This window comes from Emydura macquarii, unplaced genomic scaffold (assembly GCF_026122565.2).
Source record: "Emydura macquarii macquarii isolate MOO-44397 ecotype Brisbane River unplaced genomic scaffold, CSIRO-AGI_Emac_v2 contig_2975, whole genome shotgun sequence".
Taxonomy (NCBI): Eukaryota; Metazoa; Chordata; order Testudines; family Chelidae; genus Emydura; species Emydura macquarii.
This window is the reverse complement of record NW_027133112.1, coordinates 5,911,631-5,933,960: the sequence shown is the minus strand read 5'-3', so window position 1 is coordinate 5,933,960 and position 22,330 is coordinate 5,911,631. Positions and strand designations below refer to the sequence as shown.

Below are 22,330 nucleotides of genomic sequence, written 5' to 3'. Positions count from 1 at the left end.
TTTCATGGCCTTTACCTTGGGGAGGGGGGACACGACACACGACGACACTCACACAACGCATCCTTCTCTAGTCACTAAAAGCAGCTTTGATCAACAGATGCTTCTTGGGGCAAAACTGGTTATTAGACAGGATCATAAAGGAGAGTGAGAATCAACATTTCCAGGAATGAGAGAACAGCTCTTGTTCACGAATAAAATCTTGAGAAATTCTGTGGAATGACAGAGGCACACGATAAAACTAGGAAGCTTTCACTTATATTGCTGGGGCTTAGAAAGAAATGTCACACAAACTCTGTCTTGAGCCGCAGCAAAGCGGTGATTGTACATGAGGCTGGACTAACTATTGCTAAAAGATTAACACATTAAAAAAAAAATCCTTTGCATTTCTATAGCCCCTTCATCTGAACATCGCCTTGGGCAGTTTCCCACTTGAATTCTAGTATGAGAAGGCTTGGGACAATACTAGTGGTCTGCTGCAAGGAAGAAAAACCTGACTGTCCTTCAAAGAAATCGACTGAATCCTCAGCTCTGCACTTGCAGGAAACCCGGCCCTGGCCAGTTTAGAGGTACCATGTGCTGCTAAGGCCAGGGATAAGGAAAACACCGCTCCATGAATCAGGCAGATCAAAAGGGTGAGGTGCTAAGCAGGGACATGCTCGGGACCTTTCTGGGATCGCTGGATCTGGCTGAGGAATCCCAGGATCCAGATGTGGCAGCAGAGTTGGGGGCCAAACTGGTTAGGCAGGAGGGCCCCTGACAAAGAGCTTTGCCCTGTAATATGGGCCAATGAAGGTTCATTTTACAGGCTTGTGGGCAGGGAGAAGAGTTTTCCTGGTTCTCATGTACGTCACCATCAGCATTTGTACGAGGGCAGATATAGCCCAATCTCCCCATCTCTCAATCTCCATCTCTCCCCCTGACCTCTCACCATTCCCCTTCCTCACCTCCTAAACAAAGGGCAGCCCCACCCTGGGCCACCGACCTCACTTTCTCTGTAACACCCCATGGTCAGAATTACACTCAGTAACTCCCTCCCCCACCTCTTTGGCATCATGGGCCGCTGTTCCCAATCAGAGAGCAAGTGCCTCGTCTGCACATACAATAGGCCACGGCTGTCTAAATCACACCATGTACCTGGACTCAAAATGGGTGACAAGTGAGAGGGACAACAAGTGATACAACAAAGTCTGTGGTGGAGCCAAGAATAGAAGCCACGCCTCCCAGTCCTGTACTCTAAGCTCACGAAAGCACAGACCCAAACCTGCTTTACGGCCGACTTCTTTTTCTTTGAACTGACACATTATCACCAATGTAAAGAAAATCCCATTCATATTTGCACTGCGTCTGCTGCATTCATGTGACAAGAAGTGTGGGGAATGATGGTGCATTAGATGATGTCCCATAATCTTGTTCTTTCGCGAAGATTTTCTCTCTGACAGCTCCTGGGTCATAAAGCAGCTAGTAGTAGTTGGTCCCTGAGGAGTGTCCCTTTTCCCCCCAGTCATGTGCAATAGCACCAGCATCAGTTTGTCTAAAGAGGAACTTTTCAGAACTGTGAGCATATCAGGAGCATAAAACAGTCAAAAAAGTGCAGTGTCATATGCAAGCTTTTAATTCAACCCATAAAAAAATCAAACAGAGGCCAGGAGTAAAAACAGGAGAAACAAGAAGCTGGCATTTTGAAGCAACCTGCTGCCTTCAGATTTGGCTGAAGACTATAGCATTTTCTGGGGCTGGATTTGACATGGCCTCTACCAGTGTTTGAGTAGCTGTTCTGAGTACACGAGCCCCAATTTCTCACTGGTTCCTATTTTGCCAGGTTCAGAAGCTACAATTACGTTTGCAAAAAAAAAAAGGTTTCCATGATAATCTCCTGTTCTCAGCCGTATATAACTTCATGAAAAGTTTTCTTTGGAGGATAAAACATCCTGTGATTTGTCTCTGCCTGAAGGCTTTTCTTGAATTCCTGGAGTGAAAAATATACACTTTAGCCATTAAATATTTCTAACCACTCTTTTTTGCGGAAAGGAGTTAGACTTAGCAAAAAATGGCTCAAGTTTCAAACTTGAAAATGTGCATCTAAATAGTCTAATGGGGGCCAGTGGCTTTTGCTAGGTTTTGTAATAAGCAAAGGTTAACAACAAAACAAAACAGAAGATAAAAGAAAGTATAAATAATTGATAAAGTCACTTCTGAACATGCTCAGTAAGCATCTAGGATGATTTCTTTTCTGACTCCCACTGCATTTGCTCCCTGCCAGCCTGATAAGTTCTGGAGTTGTTGCAGCAACCATGTGCATGAGGCTCATGTACAATTTTCCATTGCAGCACACACAGGAAAACCCTTCCAAAGAACAAAGCCTTCCTTAAAGGGAAACCATCAACTTGAAAATCTAGTCATTTAGAAGGGGAAAAAAAAAAGTTTCAGGTATTATGTCTGCTCCTATGTCTCCCTGCCAATTTTTGTGGTTTCACACATAGCTTTTATGAATGAAGAGTTGCACTGCTTTCTCTTTATAAACAGGCAATTTCCCTTGTTTGTGTGGATCTTTCACACTGAGAAAAATCTTTAAACTAATAGGAAAATGTTGTGAAACCATAAAAATTGGTAGATGGATATGGGGAGCATAACTTCTGTGCCATAGACAGCCTCCAGTACCTTGCCGGTGCTTAAACAGTAAATAACTCTATTCAGTTCATAATAAATAATACCTTTGTTTCCCCCTTTAGGAAGGTACAGTCATGCCATTGTAAACTGACGCACTTTGCTGAGACATGAGCCCCACAGAAACCTTTTCCAGCCAAATGAAGACAGCAGCCGTGAAGGGAACTCACAATTCTATCAACTTCAATGAAGTGAGAACTTCTGAGCCTAGTTGTGATCATTCACATGCTGACACTAACAATTCCTAATTTTTCACTTTTCTTTTAAAAAGCAGAAATTAAATGCAAACATTGTTAAGGCAACATTACTGTTATTCAGGTTTGTTTGTTTTTTAAAAATCAAGAAATGCAAAAATTAAGGTTGCTATAGCAACATCAATTTAAGCACATTGTACATCCCATATTTTTATGGGCCACACTTTTATATAAAACAACAAAAATATATTAAACAAGAACAATAGGAATAAAAATAAATTCTATATTATATTGTTAAAAACCTTAATGTATCAGAGGCATATTATCTTGGTGCAAATAATCCCTCTTGAAAAGTCAATAGAAATTTTTGTGTGAGTAAGGTGAGCAAGTTTTCGTCCTTATTGTATTAGTAAGTAACCTATGATTGTGCAACTTATCTAAGTTACTGCTGTAAAAGAAATCCATTCTTGAAGTTTCTGCAACAAAGGGGCAAATCCTGAAGCCTTACTTAGTCTTTGTATAGTCATTCAGACAAACATCCACTGCAGACAAAATTTTGTCCAGATTTTTTTAATTTATTTTTTTGCATTGAAGTGATAAGCATGTGTTTAACTCTAGAACAGTTGGGGGGGGAGGGGGGCGGGGTGTTTCATCCTCTTCTAGAAATATTAGCACATGTGGTTGGTGCATCTATTGCCTATGCTTTAAAATCCATCTGTGTGTCTGTGACAAGCTGATGCTGGCCACATTTTTGCCTTTGATCAGTGTGGTGTAAAGTGAGCAAATCACATCTGTGGGGTGAAGAAAAGTGAATGAAACTTGCACATTAGCCTTGGGACCTGATTCTCTCCTACTTTACATTTAGTGCTATCATTTACACCTATGTAAACTCTACCAAATTTGAATTCTCTATTCCCTTATGCTGTTGGTAGCATTTCCACTCTTTGAACAGGTATAAATGATGATGCCAGAGCTGAGCTGGGGAGGGGGTTGGGGGGAAATGGGGTATTAATCAGGTCCAATGGAATTACCTTGCAAAACTGATGTGAAGCGAATAAGCCGGTATACAATTCAACGAGAGGCAGATGAGTGAGTGATGAAAAATCTTCCTGCCTTCCTGATCATACATGTTAAGTATGAGTATTCAAAATAAATTACTTGTTAGCAATGGCTATTTCCCAAGTTCTTTTCTTTACCACCTGCTATAGCTGCTCCTCTTCTCAGGCCAAATTCTGGTTAAGTGCATGCTGGAAAAATCTACGTCAGCGGATGTATGACAGAGAAGTTGATGGTCCACATTTTGGCCCTTCCAGGAGAGTACCCACTCTGCTTGCTGTCCACCACAGGAGCCACGTAGGGACACTAGAGACTAACCTAGGGGTAAATGGGCATCTTCTACAGGGTGGTGCATTATATGCTCCCTTATCAGGCCATGGCCTCTACGCATAGTGCCCCACAAAGATTATTCATACTTTTAGTAGGAAGAGATTGTATAAGGGGGCGTAACACACAGCCCTGGTCTACACTTACCTGAAAATTCAGTGGCAGTTGACAGGAGTTACGCAAACTACGCAGAGGAGCTCACATAACTCACATCAACTGTTCTGCTTCCCTTCTGCGTGGTGTCTTCTGGTTCCAGCTGATCCCGTCGATGCAGCGCTATAATACTTGAGGGGGTGGTTTTACTCAGTCGACTTCCTGATCGATTGAGCCGTCAGTATAGACATACCCTTAGTTAGTATTGGCTTGAATGTAGGTGCAAATTAACATTCCCATTTTTCGGATCCATTATGGACCATTTCCAGGCAGCCACCAGAATTTGGCTCTTCATGTAAGTGGAAGCTGTGCTGGTGGGGAAGAGAGGAACAGGAACAGGGTATTCCTTTTCCAGCAATAATGGTGCAAGAACTTGGATTCCCCATTGGTCTCAATGCAGCTTTAACTTGCGCTGTGACCCCTGAAGTGGACTTTTGGTAATCTTTTCTGTCAGAGTGAATTTGACATTTCATACCACAGATGTTCTTACTCTCATAATTGCTTTATCCTTTGTATTGTGATAATCAGCAGTTTTTCCAAGGATAATGTTTTGAAAATTTTGCTCTCTGTCGTTAGTGCCAGCCTCATTGCTGAGGAAGGCTGTATGGTTTGAAGCTTGAAGTGTATAATATACAGTATATCATCCTCTCAGGCTCCAATTCTGCAGCCCTTACTCACATTGAGTAGCACTTACACAGGCATGTAGTCCCCTTGAATTCAATACGACTAATCACATAAGCACCAAGGGGTACAGAATCAGTGAGCATGAAGGAATTTCACTCTCATATCAAGAGAACCATATACTCCTATGAGCTCAGTCTTGCAACTCCTTCTCTACAGGTGTTGCACTTGTGTTCAGTGAGATTATTAATATGAGTAAGAATTACTCCTTTGAGTAACAATTGTCAGGATTAAGTCCTAAATGGGTAAATCCATTTTTATGGTGGCACCTCTAATTTTCTGCTGTAGGATAAATTGGGGAGACTCAAGAGCCAAGATGACCACTATGTAACTAGGCCAACAGCTCACACAATAGAGTAATCTTAGCTGATTATCATGAGTTGTAAAACAGCATGTGGCTTTGTGAATATATAATTCTATAATGAGGAGATGATCTTTCTCCATCAGTGTTGCATTAATATCAGGATTTATATCAGTTTGGAACCTTGGTTCCATTTGTCAGTTTTTAATAGCATTCCCATCAGATCAGTCATGAGCCTTTTTCTGGTTTGAAACAGTGTACATGAAGGCTCTGAGAACTGAAAAGCAACATGCTGCTGTATTACCTTTTCATCTATGTCTAGTTCCCAGTTTGTTCTGTAGTTGTAAAGAGCAAGGAAAAAATTCTCACAAATCTTGTAACAATATTTTTTTATTTGTGGCACTAACAGACAAATATTTTACAATATATAACATACAAGTCATATTAAGTACAGATGGCTAAATAGTCCCTTTCTGTTTTAACGTTAGCAACACTATACAGTTATGTTTTAAATCCCAGCTCTAAAACCCTGCTCCCCTCCCCAAATAGTTCCATTCTGGACTGTGTATAGTGCTAAAATAATTATATAAAAAAGTTTAAAATATACAAACTTCCAATTATTCAGATTCATTACAATAGAGTAAATGTGAAAAAGGTTGACTGATTTGTCCCTCTTAAGTTATCATTTCAATGTAATGAAATATTTTCAAAATATATGTCAACTACCAAGGTAGTTAATATTTGTAAAATAACCTGCTATAAATAATTGTGAGACAACGTTACAGCCATGATGAATTAGAAACAAGGATCCACGTTATGTGCAATTTACACCAGATCATGATCTGATCCATACACTTGGTTCTATTCTTACATATGTGAGCAGGCCACACCTCCATTTCAGAGAGCAGAAATGAGTCCCAGATCCTGAAAGACTAAGCAGTGTTTTGAAATATTATTAAAGACTCCACGGTCTCTATTGTAAGTAAAGGTCCCTTTCATTTCACAGCTCACGTTTTCAGATTCATGTTCACTACTGATTACCTGTTTAGTGAGAGTTCTAGAGACACTGAACCTAAAACACATAAAAATCATATGACATAACAGCATATGGCAATTTAGGCCTTCCAAAATGTACTATAACTTTTTTCTTGTGATTAATGTTGATGGATCTTTATTCTACTTGCTTTTTTTCTTACTGGTTCTAGCTTTTTAATGCAAATCAAAGAGTAAGAAACAAGAACATTGTTTGGAATATTTGCATATTTTAAACTATTTAAGACTGAATGAATGTTATTGTTCAGACAGATAGCAAAAATCTTAATTTTCCTTGTATACACAGTTAAGTGCAGGACTATGCAGTGTTTATATGCTTATTAACCTGCCAACAAGAATAGTTTATTGGCAATCTTAAATATTCAGAGGCAAAACACAAGTCCTTGGCACAGAAGCTGTGCAGCAAAGCATCATATTTTTCCTTTAGGACCATTATGCAGGAACACACAACTGCAACTTATTTTGGCCTGTAGACAAGAGAATAAATGAAATTTCTTGATGTTCTTTGCCACTTCAGTGCTTGAATGATGATCATGTGTGTGTGTGAAGTTCGATTTTTCAATTACCTGTTCTTTAGACATGATTCAAACTAGCAGAGGGACCTATAATAAAAGAAAAGCACATAATCATTCACTGTTTTTAAACCTCCAACAGCTGACATTACTAGCCAAACATTCTCCTGTGCAATCATTTTATTGTTATTTTTACTTCACCAATCTTTACTAGCGAATAATTTGCATTTAGTGTCTTTTCCTTCTTGCAGACTATCTGTGGCCAGAAAGGTCAAAATTTCTCTCTACTAGAACACACTTGATCAAGTTTTAAAGAACATATTTTACTTTGTGGATTGATCACAAACATGGATTGTGAGTATTCGATATTTGATCATTGAAATATGAGCTGTGGTGGTTAGCTGTGATTGGGCATATAAATCATATGGTGTGTGTGTGTGTGTGGGGGGGGGCGGGGTTGTGTGCGTGTTCCCTTGTTAGAGGGGAAAACCCATAACCCTGGATCCAGGAAAGCACTTAAGTGTTTTCATTGAATGGGAGTGAATTTAAGTATGTGCGTAAGCATGTGCTTAAAGTTAAGCTTGAATTAAGCACATGTTTAAGTGTCCTTCCAAAATAGGGATGCTTTCCTGAGTCAGGACCAGGATGAGAAGAACATGAAAAGCGACTGGGCTTTGATTTTCTCTGGAGAAGAGAGGATTTTAGTATCAAGTAGAAATGAAAGAGGATTAGGAAATTTTTGATCATTTTAAACCTTTTCCTTTCTTGGCCGTACAGGGATTGGCAGAAATACTGTTCCTTGAAAAATCAGGCTGATTAGTCTGTATGAGTTATTAGCTAGGAGAGGAGTTGAAATTTATTTTTGTCTCTTCACATTCACCAAAGTGACCGTGTGGAAATGAATGCTTGCAACTGTAAAGGTCATGATCAGGTCACTGTCTGGCTCTTTTAATCACCTGTGCCCCAAGGCTCGGCCAAATGCTTTGAGGGACACTTCTGCCCCACTTCTGTGTTAAGCAGCCAGCACACCATGCCATATAAAGACACCAAGTGCATTGCAATTACTGATCTGTAATTTTCTGTCATCACATCTACAGCCATTGACACAATGCAAGGGCGCGTGCTTGCACAGCTTTGTCTGCACTAGGAAAATGACCCACTGCTTGATGCAAAAGGTGCAGGACTTAGCCACAGTTTCCGAAATGAGGCTGTACACAATTTGTCCTGCTGTACACTTTTAGTTTCAAAGCATGTTCAACACCAATTCAGCTGTGTCTGTCGCATACACCTGTCAAATGCAGTGGTGTTGTAACTGTGTCGGACCCAGGATATTAGAGAGACAAGGTGGGGGAGGGTAATATCTTTTATTGGACCAACTTCGGTTGGTGAGAGAAACAAGCTTTTGAGTTTACACAGAGTTCTTCCTTACCCACCTTGCCTCTCGCATACATCTGATGTAATTTTCCTAGTATACACCAGGAGATAGTTGCAGTCAGAGTCTTGCCTGGTTCATTTTATTGTCTCTCTGCCAGGACCCTGGCAGAATACATTAGAAACACTGTCTCCTGCTGTGCCATAGAGATGATACCACTTTTAGTGTGAATACTTTCAGTGTGAGAGCTTAAACGTCACGCTTCACATGCGTTCATGTAAATAAATGCTGAATGCTTGAATATTGAGGGATGATGGATACAAAAGATGCATGAACGTGACTGACTCCAATCCATTGTTAAATCAAAGCAGATACTTGCAGAAAACACTTGTGATATCTGCCTAGCTCTAATCTTTAATATGAAACATCTTGCATATACAATACCTCTTGAATATAATAATCTTTTATACACATTGGCCTACATTGATCCCTGGGGTAACAGCACTGATTTCAGAAATTCATGTGTCCCGTTCGGTAAGACTCCACTCTTCAGACATGGCAACCCACCTCCTCCACTCCAGTGCAGGCACACGCCTCCACTGCCTGATATCAAATGCATGGGTGTAACTCCCACTAAGATCAATGGGATTTGTATGGATGTGAGAACAAAATGTGTCCAGTGGTAGTTGCAACTGTGTAATTGTATATGTGTATAGTTGTAACTGTGTATATGTCCATTTTATAGGGCAGACATTGGGTGCAATTGTGCCTGCAGCGAGATGTATAACTGGTCATTTGCATCTGGAATACCTGTGATTCCCTGTATAATGATGGTAAATCCATGTGCAAATTATACACAATTTCAGAAATCTGACCCATGTACTCTCATACTATGTCTGAGATAAAAGGAAATGAAAGCAAAAGTAAATAAAAGGAAATGAGTATAGCCAAACTGATATAAAAGCCGCTTGATACAATGTTTTGAATATATTATACCACTTTTGAAACTAAGGGCCAAATGGATGCAGATCCATTTAATGGACTATAGCCCATTAAAACCACCAGAGAATTTGGGCCTAGTTAGGCAGTAAATCTTTATTCTTTCCTAGATCATCTGATTCATCTTCTTGCCCAAGTACTTTTATCTTATACTATCCAGTGACCACTACTTTCTGTGAAAGGCAGGAATTAAATATCTCATGTGCCCATGTCCATAGTCTGTCATCGGCACTGTACTTAGGAAGCTTCCAATGAATGACTTTTCCTCCCCCAGAACTCAGCATACATTGCATTCACATAAAATGACTCCTTGATTTACAGGGCAGAGTTGAAACTAAATGTTCAGCACCAATACTCTGGGCTCACGTGGTGCCCTCAATCTGCATATGCAAGTCTCAGCTGGCCAATTGGAGCCGTGCATGCAGAATGAGGCTCGTCTAAATTTACAGCACTGCAGCTGCGCCACTGTAGCGCTTACTGAAGACGCTACCTGCATCAATGGGAGAGCTTCTCCCATTGGTGGAGGGACTTCTCCTCCCCGAGAGGTGGTAGCTATAGTCAAAGGGAGAAGCCCTCCAGTCAACCTCGCTCTGTCTACAGGTGTTAGGTCGGTGTAACTATGTTGCTCAGGATGTAGGTTTTCCACACTCCTGAGCGATGTAGTTATAAGTAGACCAAGCCTGAGGAACAATATGGCCCTGACAGTGGATTTCTAAACACAAATGCATACCACATGGTGGCACCCAGCCACACGAATTGATGCATTTTAGGCAATCCTCAAATCCTCCATAAATAAGAGTTAAAATCTACAAAATAAAAATGAAGATTTAACTTAGAAGAAGTGTTGTGCTGTATATGTTACCTAGGTGAATGGGTCTGATGAAAAAGGGAGACAAACTTGTTGCGGGGTAGGTGAGAGATGAAAACTGCAGTGTGCTTACTTCATTAATAAAGGTGGGTGATGTTGAGCCTCATGATTGGGCGAACCCTAGGAAAATGGAAGGATGACTAAACCAATAGGAGGGAAGATGAGAGGAGGACCTCTCTGTCGGAGAGGGTGTGCAGGCAATCTCCACATGGTCTCTCCCTGCCTGAGGGAATGTGGGCAATTCCCTGACAGTCTTGTCCTGCATGGGGGGATGCATATCTTTGCCATGAAAGGGGTTTGCCCAACTACTTTGGGAGCAAGTGACTGGACTTGGAAACACTGAGGAGGGCCCCTAAGCGATGCAGACTTTTCCCACTGTGAGTAACACCTATTGCATAGAGCAGGCTCAACAAACCTGGCACTTGCAAGTGTTTCTCTTTGTGAGTCTGTGGACAATAATAGTATACAGAGACACAGATGCCTCTTCAAAACAAAGTGCAATTTATTTGCCAAGAGGTGCACAGCACTCAGACAAATGGATTAAAAACAACAAAGACATGCATACTGTCTTGCCTCTGGCTGGCATTTCTTCCAGCCCCAAGATATTCAAGACAGCCTGGGTGTCCCTGTTCTCTTCAGGACCAAGTTCCAGCTTACTTACTACAGACCCCTGACTCTCAGTCAGCCTGCAGCACCTGACAATTTCCTCTCTTCCTTTCCATAGGACAGTTCTTTTAGATGATCAGTGTCTTTTAATCTCTAAGTACTCAGCCCTGGCAAAACAGAGTCGGAAACATTGACAAAAGAGTTCCAAACGAGCCCAGCCCTCAGACCTCCCACACATGCCTCTGTGGTTCTCTGATGAATGATGCAAAATGAAGGAAAACAGAAGTCTACAGTGCCTGTGGCACAAGATCCACTCACAACTGCTGTCCATGAACAACTTAAAGCTTCCCAGGAAACATATGCTGCAGTCACAAAAGAAGGAAAACAAGACTCTCCCTCAAACATACTATCAGCCAAATAATGGCCAGCAGAACTATTCCATGCTATGAACCTGCTATCAACCCAGAGTGCCTATCTCTATGCAGTACAGAGATAAATAAAAACAAAAGCTTAAATCCTATCCACTCTGAATAGTTCTCATCTTGCTTTGCAGTTCAAATCAACCAAATCAGAGTGGGCCTCATTGACACAGAGATACTGCTGAGGAAACATCTCCCATCCCACCTGTCTTGACAGAATTTGAATCATTCTCCCAAATATAAGCCCTGGAGGCTTCAAAGAAGTTCCAGGTCACCAGATATAAATCTGAACCTCTCACCCCCACTGCTCATGCAAGTGTAGTGACAAACACCTAGCCCCACCATGGTAATAACTGGGATAATCAATGTCTCCTTCAAAGTCAGTAAGCCATCAGCTGCGCTAAACAATACAATAACAGAAAACAGAATCCTGAAGAAACCAACACTTCATGCTATCCAAATACTGACCACTTTCCAATCCTCCCTTTTTTCTGGAGGACCCTGAAAGGGGGTGGCATCCTACCTTCAGCAGTACTCATCCTCAGCTTACATCCTAGATGCCTCACCTTCTAGGTCCAGAAAAGGGCACAACCCAAAAACGATCTGGCTAATGTTGAGTATGATCTTCTCCTTGTACTGGACAGGAAAGAAACCCCTCTGCTAGCTAATACTGTTAGATCTCTCTCTGACCTCTGACACCATCGTGCTTACAGTACTAATAATACGCGTGTCAGAAGCAGCAGGGGAAAATGGAGCAGCACTCACTCCTATGAGACAAAACGCAGAGAGCTATGATGCAGAGCCCTGCAAGGTTAAAATTCCTTTCTCCTCTGCTTTAATTTATACATGAGACTGTCTGAAAAAATTATGAGGTGCCAAGACTCATCTACCACCAATATGCGAATAACATGTATCCCCTTCCACTGATGTAGCCTCTGCCCATATGGTCCTAATACCAGAAAGAGATGAGCAGATGGATGAAGAGCATCTGGCTCTAGCCTAACCCAGGAAAGATAGGAGTAATATTAATAGAAACTGGGGGAAACACTTTGAGGAATCTGTCAATACTCTCATCTTGCCAATGATCGAGGGCACTGGATGTCAGATTCTCAAACTGATGTGAAGCCCTAGGGCCATGCAGGACTTATAATTATTCTTGGACATGAAGCCTGCCATAGCAGCGAGGAATGTTTTATTGCTCCTTTTTATTTTGGCAAAAAACCTAGCCATAGGTGAGGGGTCTCCTCCATGTTAGTATTACAGGAAATTCACTCTACCCTCAGAATGCAACCACCACGACAAAGATGAAATTGATGTAGTACTTAGCTCAATGCCTTCTAAAGAATGGCCAATAAGAATTTCTCTCACCCTGTCTTCATGGACTCCACTGGCTCCCCATTCAGAACAGGTTTCAAAGTGCTGATCTTGATCTATAAAGCTTCAGTGGATGGGAATCTGACTTTCCCTGAGGCCACCACAGCCTCTGCACCCTGCAAGACAACTAATCTCCACAAGGATGATGTAGCTAGAGGGAACTATGTTTGGACTATCAGACAATTTGGGAAGACCTGAGACTCAGAAGCAGGACCATGGCTGTTGAACACCTTGCTAGTAGAGTTCAGACTGATCCCAATCCTGATTGATTCTACACTGTTGTCAGAAAGCACTTCTTTGGGAATAGCAAGGATACATAAACAAACAAAAATACATAAAATATCCCTGAATATCTAAATCCACTTTTTTTGATTAACCAGGTAACCAGGTGGAATGGAGAGAGAAAACACCATTTGTTCTGAAGTCTTTTGCTTCTTCATAATGTTGTCAGATGGTTTGCTACCAAAGTGATAGGTGCCTTATACATACCTGAGAGAGCATACTCCATATAATTTTACATATGCAACATAACTGCACAAACTGGTTTATTTTACTGTGCTGAAGCCAGACCCTTAGAGGGCTCCCTGAAACACTGATTTGTTTGTATAATGAGTAATGATTCTGTAAGTGTTGTGCTTTATAAGAAATAAGAGGTTTTACAGCTGTAGTACCAATTGTTTTATAACATTGTTCAGTTTGTTTGATAAAGGACAAGTGGACAAGGCTAAATCATATTTACGTGTTTAGGGTTTGTATCAGCTGAGTCCCAAGGTGGGAAAACTCCATCTGTGCTTGCAAATTACCAAAAGTCCACGGGCTAAAGTCCATTCTCAGTTACTGAATGTAATTCTGGAATAAAGCCACTGAAACCAATGGGCCTGAATCTGTTCTCACCATCACTTGTGTAAATCAGGAGTAACTCAGTGTGATAGCATAGTGTTTCTCAACCTTTTAAGTAGCAAGTACCCCTAATTTATTAAAATTTTAATAAGTACCCCAACACCCAATTTTCCACTCTGAGAAATGCAATCTTTTCCCTCTTTACTGCTGGATGACTGTATTTCTCACAAAGCAGGAGAGTTCTGAGTTCTGTAATACTGTGTGGCTGTGACAGATCACAAAACCCCCTGCTGTTTCTCCCCTCCTTCCTCCATATAGGAGCAAAGGTCAACGCCAGCCAATCACTATGGCTTGATGGTGGGGTCACGTGCTATTTTCCTTGCACAGGTGGGAACTTGTGACATATGAGCAGGCACTAGCAGCCCACCAGATGGATAGCAGCGCTCCCCATGGCCATCCCTAAGGGGGTGTGGGCCTGGGGCAAATCACACTGTGTGGGCCCCTCTTAAGATTTTTATACTGGTAAAATCTGGAGCTGTCATAGTTCTCAATTTCACTGCTGAGCTAGAGCAGTGAAATTGACAAGTAAGCCTGCAGGTAGAGCCCGGCTCCAGGACTGGACAAGCCGCTGAGCTTTCCCCCTGGCTTTCTGGGCACTGGGCTTTGAGCTGGGGAGGGGAGCTGCCACCTGGGCAAGTTGCAGGCAGCTGCCGCCTGGCTGCCAGCCCGGGAGGTGGGTGACTGCCACCTGCTCTGAGCTGGGGCGGAAGAGGCTTCCGTGCAGACTGGGATCCGGGGATGTGGGCAGGCAGCTGCTGCCCGTCTTCAAGCAAAGGCGTGGGAGGCTGTCTCTCAGCTCAGAGCCGGGGCACAGGTGGCAGCCACCCAGCTGCGAGCCCAGCTCACAGGGCTCAGGAGGCTGCTGCCGAGCTCCCATCTGGGAGCTGGGACTGGGCAGGATGCGGGCGGCTGCCACCTGGCTTCCCAAAAAGCCAGTGGCTGCTGCCCGGCTTCCCCAGAAGTTGGCCGCTACTGCCAGGCTTCCCTGGAAGTCGGTGGCCACCGCCTGGCTCCCTTCACTGGGTTTTTTGCCGTGTACCCCCTGCCTGTGTCTCGCGTAGCCCTGGGAGTACACGTATGTGATAGCAGAATCTAGCTCAACAGGTTTAATAGAATTACTCCAAAATACACCAGTGTAATTCAGAACAATATTTGACCCATTGGGAGTTGCAGCCATACAACTAAATAAAACCCACAGGGCCTGAAACTGATCTCAGATGAACTTTGTACTGGTGTAATTCTATTCACTTCAGGGGAGTTCTTCCTGACTCACACCAGAGTATGAAAGTCTGGAAATCACCATGTGTGCTGGATGCACATACTTTCACACTGGGTGGTTCAGTTCCATTTTCTTCAGAAGGTTTATGTAGAACCACATTTTGGAGAGATATGGAATGCATTAGTAAAAATCTGGTATGCTGTAAAAGGGACACTGCCAAGAATAGTAGACCTCACAATCTGATCCACTGTCAGCCTTAAGGCTGGCTGACTGGGCGAGAGCACGGGCACCAAATCTACAATATGCTATTGGAATGATAAAGGTGAATATTTATTCCTAAATTGCTTAGGTGCAGGTTTTTTGGAAAGGACTAGAAGAAAGGGGGATGGGCCTAATTCTGGTTTATGCTAGGTCCTGTTTGTTCAGTCAACTGGAATTATTTTGAGCTTGTCAGAATATAGTGGAAGAGGTCATCCAAATTCTATGATTTTTTTTTTTTAATTCATGCTCTTAATGTTCCTTTTTAAAAGAAATATATGTATGCAGATTTTATTCTTACATGAGAAAAAACACAGCTGAGGTAATGTGCTTTAATAACTGTCCAAAGACTTGAGATACGACACTCATCTTTCCACTGGTGTGAAAGAAAACGTGGTATGTATCTCTTTTAAGTTGATGAGACGGGGTGGGAGGGAGAGTAGCAAGCATAACTTGCAAACTGCTCCCAGGGCAGCACTTCAAACTCTGCTTGTTTCAGCTAAAAGGCTGAAAATATAAACGTGAATGTTTACCTTTTTTAACCTTGCTGCTCCAGTGCCAGACCGAATGGCCTCCATCAGGGCCTGCCTTGCATCCTCAGGATTGCTCGTAGCCGTGACAGGAAATTTAGGAGCGGTCATTGACTTGTGACTGGGAGGTGGGGGTGGAGGTGGCAGGACAGGTGGAGGAGGGATCCAAAGTTGCTCTGCCTGGGAGTCTTCTTTATTTTGCAAGGACAGTTCTGCATTTCTAAAGCTCTGCAGCTCTTCAGAGGCCGATGATGAGATCTACCAATGAGACAGTTGAAAGTGAATAGTTAATATCTGGCATAACACTCAACTGTAATTATTTGACATTTGATGCACACTTTTATTTCACTACTCCCAACTTCAGTATTCAACTGATATGAAACATGTAGAACTTTTGTTTGCTCATTGGTTTAAACATCTGTTACTATTCTCTCACATCACTCAACTGGGCTGATTACCAAGATCAAGGACTTGGCATTGACTGTGTCTCAGAAACTCAATCTTTACTTACGGTAAACTCTAGCATCCTGTAATTCTTCTTGGCGTGTAAGGTAAAAGGCTGAGAGTTGGTGTGAGTTTGGGAATGATTTTAAGGATTTTGGAATCAAGAAGATGTATTAAGGCAGCTGTAGGCACTAGAGAATCTCGTTTACTTATAGTAGTCTGTTCTGTATGGTGGTAATAATGGACAACAGAGAGAGAGTTACTTTAAGTCTGCACTCTTAAACCTAGCTTCATTTTAAAATTGCTATTAAACATACAATTTCCATCCAAATTAAAAAGAAATAAAACCAGAGGGAACTATCTGGAACTAAATGGGGCAAATCAACTGACTGCTTTTCCAACAGAGTTACTTTGGAATTCCTGAACCTAAAATTGCTGCATGAATTATATGTGCGGCAGCCTGCTCTAATGTAAACAAAGCTGGGGGAAGAAATCATTTTTCAAACCAAGCTGGCTTGTGCTTTTTCAACGGTCTTTTGTCTTTAACAATATACCTATTAATAACAATGATACATTCTTAACATTTACGACTTTATTTATTTTCAAAGTGTTTGGCAAACATTAACAAATTCATTCTCACAGGACAAATGTGGGGATACAAAGTTAATATTTTTATCCCCATTTCACAGATGGGGAAACTGAGGCAGAGAAGGGCATGTGAATTATTTAAGGCCAGAAAAGGGAGCCAATGGCAAAACAAGAACTCTAGAGCTCCTGTATTCCATTCCTGGACTTTGTCCGCTACCATACATATGCACTGCATTTATTAGCACAGGCTACATTATGTGAAAAAGTGATGGATGGTTCCTAAAAAAAAGTCCTTAAAAATAATGTAAAAAGCCACGCTTTACCAGAGAAAAGTATTCCACAGAGACTGTATGATGATACAACAACAATTTATTTTCAGAGCTTCCATCACACGGATTCCCAGTTCTGTCCAAGCAGGGCACAGTACAGTTCAGTAGGGAGTGTGCGCAAAGGTGACCTTTGCACTTCCTCAGTCCTGGCGTGGCTGTGTGCCAGGCTGCTTTTTCACTGCCCCTAGTAATACAATGTATTGGGGGGTGCCAGTCTCAGAGGAAGCTGTCTCTTCTATCGGCCCCAAGAGCAACGAGGCATTCACAGTTGCTTTAATGGAAGGGATAATGGAGTAACATAGGGAAGAACAGTGACACTATGTGGTTGGTAAACATCCAGTGATCCCCAGCTGTGTGGATAGTTGGTAATGGTTTAAGTCACTGCATCAGGGAGATCGGACCCTTCTTGCCAAATTCACTTTCTTGGCTGGGTCAGTGAACTGAGTGAAAGTTCATGTTAGAGCAATTCAAACTCTGGCTACTAAAAATAAGTGATGCCTTAATGGTTAGATAAATTGTGCAGACAGAAGGCATTGTCTAGCTGTGGGGAAACAAGGGAGATTTTTAGTTAGTCGCATGCAATTTGAATGTATACATTTGCATGCATCTAACCAATGTCCATGTGCATGTGGAAATCAAGTATTTGCATACACATATGGCCAGCAAGCTAGATGTTTTGGGTATTTTGATACATAAATTACGTGGGGTGCAAACTGCATATTCTGACAATGAAAAGCTTATCCATAACGCTTAAGCCCGTGAAAATGCTGAACTGAAGATTGTTGGGCTAAGTATCTAGAGTGTACAGTCCCATATTAAACTCATTTGGGTTTCCCTTGATTTAATGTTAGCCACATTATGGTTGGCCTTGAGTTACCAATGTACAACTCTAATGAAGTTCTAAAGCTGAGCGCAGAATTTGGTCCCTCATGTAAACGATGCAACATTACGGCCGTGTCCTATGTCGTCATCGTTTTTCTAAGGGCTTTTTGTTGCAATACAAATTTCTTTGCATCATTCATTCTCCCACCAGATTCAATAGGAATAAATAATAAGAAGTGCACTGATCCTATTGATTTCTTACCTTTTTGAGTCTTGAGGTGCCACTGTGGCTTCTGATTGCTGCCAGGAGGGCTGAACGCTCATTCTCCGGCTCAGCATATGTCGGTTTCTTCTGACTTCCATTAATCATGTTGTCTGAAGTCTAGAGCATGAACAAAATAGACACCAACATCAAGTTGTTACTAGATATTGACTTAAAGATAGCTTGGAAACACTTCATTAAAATTGTTGGAGCATATATCACTTATATTTTAAGCCCTGTGGGACAGGCAGCTTGGTTTTCTTTGGCCTGATTCTGCAGCCCTTACTTCCAATGCATACTACTTATTCATGCGAGTGGTCCCATTGAGTTAAATTTTGCTCAGGGATGCAGAATTAAGCCCTCTGTGTATTATGCAGAATCAAGCACAGTACCAGCATTTAACTAATAATAAATCTTGATGATATTAAGTAACTTTATATCTTTCATTCATGTGTAGCTAAATGTTTCCTACCTGCTGCATGTTCTTATGTTCATTTAGGTTAACCTCAATTACCACTCTCTTTCTACTGCACATCTGTATTCCTCTGGTTATTCTGACTGGTGCAAGTGGCTTTGCTGTTGCATAACAATATATAATACGTGTGGAATAACCAGTGTCCTGGTTCTGAATTTTGCTATTATAAATGTTTTATATATTACGTGTACTACAGCTCATCAGCAAGAGTACCTGTGATAAAATAGGCTGATGTCTACTCTGGCGAATACAGAGTTCTCCAGTTTCAATGGCCTAAATGAAGCCTTCACTTTACCTTTCGGAGTTTTTCCTTTCCTCCTGTCTGAATGGCTTCCATTAAAGTGCTGTGCAGAGACATATCTTTTGGAGCTGGTTTCTGGACAACGGGTTTGAACTTCTTCTTTGGCCCAAAGATATTGGGCTGTACAGTGACATCAGATGTATTTATACCACTTATTAGGAGAATGTCAGGTTTTTCTTCTCTTTGAGAAACAACGTGGTTATTCACAGGTGTAATATTTAACTCTGACAATGCTTTTAAAGAATTACATTGTATATTGTTAACAGGACGCCATTTAGTGGGCTTCAAAAATGAACTGGAAGAGGTTGTAGGTGTTGGGAGGTCAGGCGATGTGAAAGATGAGGAAGAATTAGTATGGTCCTTCTCACATTTCTGATTAGGCAAAGGATGTGTGTTTTTATCAACTATACTTTGTTTGATGTTAAACCTGTGATCACCTTCTGCCTTGTTGTTATCCTTTGAAGAGGATTTAGTAAGTGGTACACTGACACTCCGGTTATAGAAGCCTACAGGGGTTGTCTGATTCAGTGACTTGATGTTCACTGCTTTGTTTTCCACAGCAGAATTATCACCAAGTGTCAACCTGCTATTCGACGCTTTGTGACTGGAAGTAAAAATATTTGAGTAAGAGTCTCTTGTTTCTGCTGGTTTTATTTCCACAGGGCTGTTTTTGGCCATAATAATGCACCTTTTGGGGAGAGGTTCCATTCCAGTTTTTATCAATTTTTCTTCATGATTATTCTCTTCTTTATCATGCTTCTCTATCAAATCAGTCTTAAACGTAAGTGGATCAAGGCGTTTTGCAATGGCAGAGGCAACATAATGGCTTGAAGTTCTTCTATAAGGCTTTAGAAATGGAAAATCTGTCTTGTCCTTGTTAATTGTTGGAGACGCTGATGTTTTTACCTGAGACTGTGTGGCTGGAACAGGTGGTTTGATTCTTTCAAGCTCAAAATACCTTTCAGCCTCATTTGAAGTAACCGGTTGCGATGGTATTGGTTTTGGATCTGTTAGAGAGAGAGATTTGTTTACAGATTTTGAATGAGAGGGTTTGGAACTCATAGTGGATATTGACTTATTAGAATTATGTTCTATAGACTTGTCATATTTTTTTTCTGTAGAGTTTGATCTCCAGAATGCCTTTACTCTCCCAATGAGAAGTTCCTCAATTTCACTGGAAGAAATATCTGATGTATTCTTCTTACCAGCATTTGGACTCACCAGGTTGCCTAGGTCATCTATCTTAATGGCACCGGTGGAGAAGGATATACCTCTATCGAAACATTTTATTTCAGGTTTGGGAGGGACAACTTTAAAGGTTGTCAGACCTACTTTAGGTTCATAGCTTGCTATGGAACTAGGGACATGATGACCCCACATGGGTGGTGACAGGATATCTTCTTTCTCCTCAGTTGTTTTGGTTGATGTGGGCTTGAATTCCAATTCTGTTTTCATTTCGTTCAAGAATCTTTCGTGACTACTCTGTTCATTAAATGGATTAGTTTTCTCTCTTGCTGTGTTGATTTGAGTCTTAGGCTTGAAGTGAGAAGAAATCAGAGTGGGTTTGCATTCCTCAGAACTAACATAATTTTTATAAGTGTTTTCCAGTCCCAGATTGTTTTCATTTCTCTTTTCAAGTGAGGATGTAAAAGATTCAAACATCTCTCGCCTCTGTTCTACAGGCAGGGGTTTAAATTCATCTTCAGAGGATTGCTGGTGTATTAAGTCCATGGATATACATTGAGATCCACCATCTACATGTTTCTTATCAAAAGACCCTGTCCTGTTATTATTTGTAAAGTTCCCTACATTAATGGAATCAGCTGAGATATCTTCTGCATTGTCTGCTTTAGGAAGTAACGCATTCTCTTCGTCTTCAATTGGACTGACAGTGTTCACTTCCAGAATCTCATCTATGATTGTTACTGGAACAACAAAGGCAGCATCTTGAGCAGTTTCAGCATCGCTGACAGGCGAGTTGGACGCCCCATTTGTGTGGTTGGATACAGAGTCGTTATCTGCATCATAATTTATACCTTCCATTGCTGCAAAATATATAAACAAAAACTTTCACAAATTGGTCACCTATGTGCAACGTCACTGTCTATTACTCAAAGATGGCTTAGACAATGTTAAGAAATCAGGATTTTGATCACACTTACATAACTCATGACATACCTGTTCCATGTGTTCCTGTTGTAAGAAAATGCAGTATCTGCATACATTAATACTGTTTGGTTGTTGATTATGATCAGCCTATTGTGTGTGCACACCTCCTGATGTGGTCAATGGGAATCACATGTGTGTAGTTGAGGGTGGAATTTAGTCTATTGTTTTTACATTACCTTTCACTAACGTTTCAGTGACAAACACTTCACTGCAATACTCCAAAGGAGAAGCATTTCAGAAAAACAGCATACAGCTCTAAATTATGATTTTCAAACCCGGTTAATAAAAACAATCTGTCTGAGGGAGTACCTCGAGCAAGCCAACAAAGAAACTGAACTTACATTTCTTCTTCTACAAACCTGTCCTCCCATCAACATCCAGGAATGTAACAGCTTCACTGTGAAAGGAGCTATTGGGTTTAATTCTTCTCTCAGTTGCTCTGGTATAAATCAAGAGTGACTACACTCAAATTAATGGATTTGCAATGATATAAAACTCTCAGAAATGAGCTCAGAATCAGGCCCACTGAATCCTAAGATGCTGCAAAATCATAAGAAGTTTAAAGAAGGGTTCAGATCATCTTGCATCAACCAAATAATTGTGTGATATTCTGATTTATCACGGGTGGCTTAGGAAGCCTTTTTACCGATTCTGGTCTGGATCTTAGAGTTCTAACTTCAAACCACATATAGTAATGCAGGTGACTGCTTATAAAACATCCCCCCTTCTCCACTCAGTCCTGATGAAATATAAGCAGTTTGTGTGCTGTAAAATGAGAGGATACTGCTACAAAGCTGCAATCTACGTATGGCATATTGATCAGAAACATAGTGCCAAATTCTCTACTTGCCCAATTCCACTGAAGTCAGTGAAAATATGCCGGCAGAAAGCGTGACTCGAAGTGCTACCTTTCTGGTAGCAGGAACTCAGATACAATGATGTTAATATTTATATTTGGATAAATAAATAATAGCAGCCTAGAGGATACTGATTTGACCCAGCAGCAAAACAATATGGATTGGAGTAGCAGCAGTGTGGGCCGAATTCTGCTCACAGATATGTGTGTAGCTCTCACTGACTTCCATGAGAACCTTGCACATGCACCTAAGGGCAAAAACTGACCCCATATATTTTTGCCGTAGCTCAGAGATGACACGGTTCCCTACCTTCTAAATCTTCATCCAGTTCAGCCAAAGTCTGTTGGAGTCGTGCAGCAATGAATATGTCCTCATTGTCATTCTTAGCTGCAATCGTTTCTTCATCTCTGCTACTAATTGAAAGAGAAAAATGGTGGGGATTTTTTTTTTTTTTGGTATTATCACTCTGAAATCCATTCTCATTTCAGGCCCTCTGGTTTCATTGTAGATGGACAGCACATACCCCCATAGTACAAAAACCATGCAGAGCTACAACCACGCAGCATACTGATACAACCACATCTCCTATTAAAGTGT

The 22,330-nt window shown here is 41.3% G+C and overlaps 1 protein-coding gene across 1 annotated transcript; it reads right to left on the bottom strand.

Annotated features, from left to right (window-relative positions):
• Window positions 1-5,754: 5,754 nt before the first annotated feature.
• Window positions 5,755-21,130, bottom strand: LOC137167717 (protein cordon-bleu-like). The gene is made up of 4 exons (XM_067569987.1): window positions 18,702-21,130; window positions 17,932-18,051; window positions 15,490-15,744; window positions 5,755-7,031 (listed from the first exon to the last, which is right to left on the bottom strand). The coding sequence occupies exons 1-4, from the start codon at window positions 20,748-20,750 to the stop codon at window positions 7,014-7,016; spliced, it is 2,442 nt and encodes an 813-aa protein (XP_067426088.1). The 5' UTR covers window positions 20,751-21,130; the 3' UTR covers window positions 5,755-7,013.
• Between the last annotated feature and the right edge of the window lie 1,200 nt (window positions 21,131-22,330).

Excerpts from the sequence above, each read along its gene's own strand:
- LOC137167717 (XM_067569987.1), bottom strand. The coding sequence starts at position 20,750 with ATGGAAGGTATAAATTATGATGCAGATAACGACTCTGTATCCAACCAC. Across the intron at positions 18,052-18,701 it reads GAAAGGAAAAACTCCGAAAG|ACTTCAGACAACATGATTAA; the intron begins GTAAAGTGAAGG and ends TTCATGCTCTAG. Across the intron at positions 15,745-17,931 it reads GCACCTCAAGACTCAAAAAG|ATCTCATCATCGGCCTCTGA; the intron begins GTAAGAAATCAA and ends TCTCATTGGTAG.